The sequence below is a fragment of the Zonotrichia leucophrys genome, chromosome 20, assembly GCF_028769735.1.
Source record: "Zonotrichia leucophrys gambelii isolate GWCS_2022_RI chromosome 20, RI_Zleu_2.0, whole genome shotgun sequence".
Classification (NCBI taxonomy): Eukaryota; Metazoa; Chordata; class Aves; order Passeriformes; family Passerellidae; genus Zonotrichia; species Zonotrichia leucophrys.
Genome location: NC_088189.1, coordinates 11,681,425 through 11,688,983, shown reverse-complemented (window position 1 = coordinate 11,688,983; position 7,559 = coordinate 11,681,425). Strand labels below are relative to the sequence as shown.

The window sequence follows — 7,559 nt, the reverse complement described above, 5'->3', positions numbered from 1 at the left end:
ATTGTAGTGGATTGTGATTGTCCTTGTGCTGAATGAAAGCTAGAGGTGTGCCTTAATTCCTGAAGTGATGCTGACACCTAAAGAGAGGGTCACACATCACTGACTGGAGGGGTTTTAGGGCTGGCATAGGATTTGGTTCCCAGGGAAGCTGTGGCTGCCCCGATCCCTGGAAGTGTCTGAGGCCAGGCTTGGAGCAGCCTGGGACAGTGGAAGGTGTCCCTGCCCATGGCAGGGGTGGCACTGGAGGGTCTGTAAGGCCCTTCCAACACAAACCTTTCTCTGTTGAGATACAGGGACCTCTCAAGCTCATTTCTGGCTCAGGCTGTGAACAGCTGAGGGGGAGTATTTGCTGTATAGCAAGCTGATGCTGTCTCTGTTGGTTCCCAGGGTGGTGCTCTTGCAGTGAAGGACTGCAATGTGCAATTCTTCAGTGGTTACTCCAGAGCCATAGCATAGTTCAGGTTGGAAAAGACCTTTAAGATCATTAACGCAGCAGTGCCAAGCCCACCACCAACCCATGCCCCAAGTGCCACATCCCACCTGCCTTTGTAATCTCCCCAAGCCAACCTCTTCCAGTGCTTGACCACTCTTTCAGTGAAGAAATTTCTGATTATCCCACCAGGCTGAGTCCTGAGGACATCACAGCCCCTAACAAACTGCCATACTCTGTGGGATTCACATTCTCTGGACCTGAGAGAGGCAGAGAAAAGAATGATCAAAACAATCCTTATCTCATTTGCTGCTCCTGTGTTGTGCCACAGCAGAATGCAAGGTGGGGATTGTTTACCCACAGTGATGGTGTTTTGTTTCCTTCGCCTGTCAGGGCCAAACGTGTGCAGACTGTGGGTCAGCAGGCAGTCACAAGGTTCTGGGCAGTTGAGTTGGGTGCTTTGCAGATTCAGTTTAGGTGTAATGTATTATAGTGTAATATAATATAGAATAATATAGTATAATAAAGTAATTAATTAGCCTTCTGATATCAATGAAGTCAGATGCATCACTCCTCCCGGACGTCGGGCAAAAATATCACCGATACTCCTCCCGTAATTCCAAGTCTCCGGCGCTCTCGTAGTATTTAAAACGAATCGCCAGGCGCTTGTTTCAAACACAGAGCGGTGCTTGGGAGGGGGAGCGCTGCCCGTGCCCGGGGCAGCCCCGCGAGCGCCGCAGCCGCCGCCGGTCCAACACCGCCCCCTTCGGGCCCGGCAGCGCCGGAACCACAGCGGGGCCGAGCGGCAACAGCGGGGAAGGGAGCGGGGCCGAGCGGGAACCAGGGGTAGGGGAGCGGCGGGAAGGGAGCGGGGCCGAGCCGAGGAACAGCGGGGAAGGGAGCGGGGCCGGGCGGGAACCAGGGGCAGGGGAGCAGCGGGGAGGGAGCGGGGCTCGGCTGCCGCCGGCAGTGCCCGCCCGCCCGCCCCGCTGCCATCCCCGCTGCAGTCACTGCCCAGGGCTGGCCGCACAGGTGCTGTGTCCGGGTGCTCACTCCTCTCCTTTTCCTGTGCGAATCCAGCCCAGGTGACTGATCCAGACTGATCAGTCCTATTCAAGGCCTTAGGTGTTCCACCCCCTCCCCCCCCCCCCTCCCCACTTTCTCCCTTATCATTTTGGGTCAAGAAGTTACCTGTGGACAGCGATTCTTAGAATTGCGCCCGGAATTGTCTCCCTGCCCTGTGCCTGAGCCCTAGGAGGGAGTGCCCAGGGCGCGCTGTGCCTCGCTGTTCAGCAGTGAACTCCCGAAAGTAAAGTGAATAAGGATGGAAATGACTATTTTCAGCTGTAGGTGCTCGTGAGCTGCTCGTAGTAGCCGCCCCACCAAACAGCAGGGCTCGGGGGGTGGTGGGGGGTGCCTATCTCCTCCTTGGCTCCAGCAGAGGGTCGCTCCCTCCATCCCATCCCATCCCCGCGCCGCTGCCGGCCCCAATCCCACCCCCAATCCCAGCCCTCCGTTTAACGCCAGCCCCTCGCTGCCAGGGCAGTGGCAGCAAACCTGCCTGCGCCGCGCGATGCTGCGCTCCAGCCGCTACCGCGGGGCGCTGTGCGAGCGATCACCCGGCCTTGAATAAAGCACCGAGCACCCCCAAAGCCGCGCTCCGCTCGGCAGCGAGCGGCTCCCTGGGGGGGCAGCGGGGCGCGGCCGGCGCTGGGCTGGGCTCGGGGGGCACCTCCCGGCCGCCCCCCGCCGCTCCGAGCACACCGCGGCTCCGGCTGCCGGGGCCGCCGCCGCGCTCGGCCACCAATGCAGGGGATAGCGGCGGGCACGCAGCGGCTCCGCGGCAGCGCGGAGGGCAGGTGAACTCCGGGGAAGGATGACCGGCGTGGCCGCGATCGTCTTTTTCCTGCAGCTCTTACCCAGGGCGGACGGACAGGTTTTCCCAGGTGAGTGATGCCCCCGCTCCTGCATCCCTCGGGTGGCTCTCCCGGCAGCCCGAACTCCGCGCCTCCAGCCCCGCGGCCTCGCGGGGAGCTCCCGGTGCCATCCCGGGGATGGAGGCGCCTCGGAAGGCGCTGGCCAGCGGCAGCGAGCAGCCTCGGTGCCCGCCGGTACCCGGGAGGCGCCGGGGATGGGATGCGAGGGGCTCTGCCCCGCCGGGGCTGGGGCTGGGGAGGGCTCGCTCCTGCCAAAGTTGCGTGTGGCAAGAGGTGACAGCATCGCCTTTATGGCAGCATCGCCTTTATTGTGGGATTCGCGACACGCGAGGCGGTTTTTGGTGGTTTGCGAGCCCCAGGCAGGAGTTGGCTCCTGCGGGATGTGGAGCCGCTGCCTTTCCCCTCCGGCCAGGGGAAGGGGTCTGGGCTTGCCCTGGGAAGTTTAGTGGCAGCTGTTGGAGCGCTTGCATGTCACAGCTCCGAGAACTTTCTCGGGGGGCTCCTTCCCAATTGTCACTTTGTCTGTCGCTGATGTTTAGGAGTACTTTGCTCCCTGGCATGTGTACAGTAATAGTAGCCGGCTATTTTCCCACTCCTACGAGTTCCTTTAGGCATAGTTTGAATGACTTGAAGATGACAGGTGCTTATAGAGCTGGCTTTCTCCTCCTGTGCTATTTTATAGGTAATCCAAAGCTACACGGCTCTTGTTTTTATCCTGGATCTTGCAATACATTCATTTTCTCACTGCAATTTGTGCTTATGCTAAAAGATAAGCAGTTATAGCTTTCTTCTCTCTTGACTTAGGGGAAAAAAAAAGTATTTTAAAACTATCTGCATGTTTAAGACGACTAAAATTTCCCTGTGTTATGTTGCTTAACTAAATAGGGATACATCTCATTGACTTGGGCGTGCTGGAGGCACAAAACTAAGTTGAGTTCATCTCAAACACAAGAAGGTTTTTGTGACTCGAAGCAGCAGCTCGGGTGGCTGTGTCTCGCCGTTTTAAAGCAGCAGCAGTGGCGTGTCGGGGATGCTGAGCTCCGTGCCCACCTTCCCCCGAACCCCTGGGCTCAGGGACGGGGCTGGCTGGAGGTGCTGTCACCAACCCGGCTGCCTTTGACACCACCGGGATCGTGTTTACATTGCTAGGCAACTGCACAAAGCACAGATTTATTAGAGAGGCTGCGAGAGCTAACCTAGTTAAATAACTGCTTCCTTGAGTAAGCAATATGCGGAGCTATTTATTTCCCCCCTCCCTTCTTTTCTCTCCCTTCCAACTGTTTTTCGTGTTCTTGACACTTGTCATATCAATTGTGATTAGATCCCGGGCTTTTGATGAATCATTTAGCCAGATGCTTGGAAAGAAGAGTGTTCTGGGAAAATAGCAAAGTTTTAAGGGGGCAGAAGACACTTTGTGTTTGAGGGAGATAATGTAATATGAGCTAAACGCATGAAGATTTAACATATTTCAATTATTTTTAGGAAAGCCATGAAATATTTTAATTATCAGTTCAGTGGAAATAGTAACTGTGAGGGTTTTAAAAAAATCATTAGTATCCTCTTCTCCCTCCTATTTGAGTGTGCATCCTGCCATCCAAAGTAAGAGGCACTGATTTCAATAACTGTTTCTGAGCTGCTTGTGGGACTGAAATGAGGAGAAAGCTTTCTACTCTTAAAATAAATATCTGCTGTGAAGTGTACCGGTCTGGACTGTGTCCCTGCAGCTGATTTTAAAATTTTTTTTTGAATTGTAAAAAGCAAAATTTTGCAGGTTCACTTTGTCCCTGAAAATTCCGTGAAGTTTGGAGTGGCTCCAGTTAATGTCATCGGTGTCTTTCCACGTCTTCCATCAGGTGGTGCTCTCTCCATAACTTTTAGGATGCAAATATCTCCCGTCTCCGATTATTTTTCAAAGACTACTGCGTTTATACAGCAACCTTTTGTTAAACATCCTGAAAAATCGCTGTGCAAGTTGTTGGTTGTTATTGTTTTTTTAAAACTTATTTTTCTTAAGTGATCGCTGGACTAGGAAATAGGAAAGGCACAAGTCAAGAGGAAATGTAGTCAGTTCTTACCCGATTTGCACAGCTGCTGCTGCTTTGTGTTATTCCACACGTAAAATTAGGAATACTACAAAGAGACAGCAGAATGCTCCTGGCTTCTCCCTGGCATACCTCGTTTCATCCTGAGGGAGCTGGCTACCACTCATTTCTTTATGTAATTTCTCCATCACTCTATTTATAACTCTTTCCCCCAGCAATTACTTCCCCTTCCCTGCAGTCTCTGTATTTATTTGTAACTCAACATATGCTTTTCGAGGTTCTAAACTTTTTGTCAGCTTTAGGGTCAGCTGCTAATTTAAATGCTTTACTTTTCCGTGCCAGATACAGAAGCAGCCCCAGTTAATGATAGCAGTACCCAGTTCTTTCAGGATTTTGGAGCAGCATTACTTACGGAGAAGTTCTCCTGGAAGTCCGTGTGCGGTTTTTCTCCCACCAGAACATGTGGGGTATTCCTGCAGTTGCCGCACACTTTGCTATTGTCTGTTTTGTGAGGATTTTTAACGCAACAGGGGCATAAATAGAGAGATTAAAGTCATTTGCAGCTGTGAAAAAGCATCCGGTGGAGAAAGTAGGACAGAGGGTTTACATGGGGGCTGTTGACCTGAACACCAGATTATTTAACACTTGTTTTTCTTCTGATGGCAGCGCTTAATTTAATTTTCCCCCTGTCCTGCTCCTTGCTTTGATGGCAGAGCTCGAACGCTCCCAAGGGCCGCTGCCACATCGCGAACTTGCGGCAGCTGAGAGTTCATTACACAGGGCTCGTCCAGCCGGGAGAGAAGATGAAAAGGGAGCAAACTGCGAGGAAATTTTTCGGGGGAAGCCTTGATTTAGTAGGAGTTCATTTGCTGAGGTTTTGCTGTCGGTAAATTGGCGGTGAAAAACGGGCCTTTCTGAGCGAGCTGCTCTGTGTGGCAGTTGTTAACAATGCAGCCATTTAACTCAATAATCACTTTTCTCTCCCTCTGGGGAGCTGTTAGCGCCACAATTCCACTTTATTTTTATCCCCGGCTGGCTCGATTTGTTTTCTAATACATAAACAATTAATCCTAAGAAGGTGATGTTGTGAAACTGCCTCTTTCGACAGCGGCAACGAAAGGTCACTGTGTGTATAAAGGCGTCTGTGAATCTCTGAGGGATAATCCTTCTCTTTTACAAATGCAGAGCCCTTTTTAACCATCCAAGTCCCTAAGCTCTGCTTCTCTTGTTTAATTGTACTTTTAAAGTCTGTTATGCTCTGCGTGCAGGCCCACGTGCTCCAGTTTTCATTAATATTACGGGAATGATTTGGGGCACTTACTGTAGAATATTAAAGTATATTTTTTTTTCAGAAGGCACCATCATCTGTTGCCATGGAAACCCGAATAGTAGTAAAGATGTAGGTCTGAGGCTTTGAACCTCGAAAGCCACGGACAAGGGTTGTTTCTTATAGGAACAATTACTTTTGTACATGAAATCCAGTTAAGTGGAGAGAAGAAAGAGAAATAAATTGATCTGTTCAGCATTGCGCTGACAATCCTCTTGAATAACGTTCAGCACAGAAGGATCAGTGTCTCTGATTCTCTCTATGTGTATGGTGTGGGTTTTTTAAAGCTCATTATTTATCATAATAGTTGCTTTATGCCTCTGGTAATTTTCATTGTGATTTTATAAGTGAGGTGCACGAATGTGTATTGGCAGGTATTGTTCTTTGCCTGAATGGGAAGCACTGAATATACAATGGAGAGGTGTGCATTGGAACTTAAATATTTTGGCAACAGGCAAATTTGAGACTGATTTAACGTGGCCCTAATTAAGCAAAAGAATAAAAATAGCAGATGTTGTCTGAAATCAACCTACCAAAATCTGATTGAATATATGGGTTTGCTCAGTGATGAGAGTGGTAATACTTCTGCTTTCGCACAGAAATCCTGCAGCCTGGTTGACATCCCCAGAAACCCTTACGGTGTTTGGGTGACGAGCAGCAGGGTGTGTGTGTGTGTGTGTGTGCATTGCTATATAAAGCCCTCTGTCTTTCTAGAGAGACATCCCTTCAATTTTTATGGAAACTGCTGCAGTCTGTTTCCTCGCTGTCTTGTAAGGCACAGATTAAAAATGTAACTGAGTTTCCAAAAAAAATGCTCGTAGGAACATCCATAGATGAGACTTTCCTTACATGAATTTGAAATAGCAGCAGCATGCAGGGGTCACCTGCTGCTGTGAACAAGTTGTAGTCCAGGTCTCCATCTGTGAAGCAGGAAACCTTCTGTGTCTCCCCTTGCCTCAGTAGCAGAGGGCTCCACTCCCCTGGGGAAGGGCTCGTGGGTTGCCATTCCTTGGCTCTGTGCTCATATTCTTGATAAGAAGGTGGTATATGGCTCTTGTGGTATTTCTGGAACGTTTTATGGAGCAGCATTACTTGGCTCATTGAAGCCAATGGATTTGGCCTGGAGTCACTTTTTTTATACCACTCACTGTTCCTAGTTTTCATATTTTTCTTTAGCTGGTGCTCTCCCCTGTTTGTGCTGGATGTACCTTCATTTAGGTGGTCTCTGCTTTTTTTTTTTGAGACATCTTTACCTGCCTCTTACCCTGCCACCTTCCTGGCCTGGTGCTGCCCCTTACTTTGAATGCCATTCCAGGCAGAACCAGAGAAAAAGAGCAGGCACACAAAGCTGGTGGATGTTGTTGATGGCATCAGTAAGGACTTCTCACAGCCTGGTCCTATTTTTCTGTGCACTTGTCATTACATAGCAAAAAAGGGTTCATTATTGTGAGCTCTAAAGATCATACATCTTCATGGTAAAGGAGAGAATTACTGTCTTAATCAGACTATGCATCACTTAATCAGTCCTGCTTGTTTTTTAATATCCAATAAATACATCCCATCTATCACTGCAGTTCAGAGATGTCAAATGCTTTGTAAACTGGATGGCAGGACATTGCACATTCCAGAGGAAAATGCTGATAAGAAAGAAATTTCAGCTAAAGAAAACAAGGATCTCTGGAGAAGGAAGGCTGTTAAGGTGTTGTTTAATGCCCCAGTTAAAGATGATGTAATTCTAGGAAGTCCTGGTAAAACAGGACAAGAAACCCCAGGAAGAAAGAACCTACTTAGTGCTTGGTCTCCTCTGGTTATCTTGTTTTCTT

The 7,559-nt window shown here is 49.7% G+C and overlaps 1 protein-coding gene across 5 annotated transcripts in view; it reads left to right on the top strand.

Moving 5' to 3' along the window:
- The first annotated feature begins 1,968 nt into the window (after window positions 1-1,968).
- Window positions 1,969-7,559, top strand: part of PTPRT (protein tyrosine phosphatase receptor type T) — a 482,418-nt gene continuing 476,827 nt past the window's right edge. For all 5 annotated transcript variants that reach the window (XM_064730049.1, XM_064730046.1, XM_064730048.1 and 2 more), the window contains exon 1: window positions 1,969-2,376. In XM_064730049.1, the coding sequence (XP_064586119.1) occupies window positions 2,307-2,376 (70 nt within the window). In that variant the 5' untranslated portion in view covers window positions 1,969-2,306. The remainder of the gene's footprint in view (window positions 2,377-7,559) is intronic.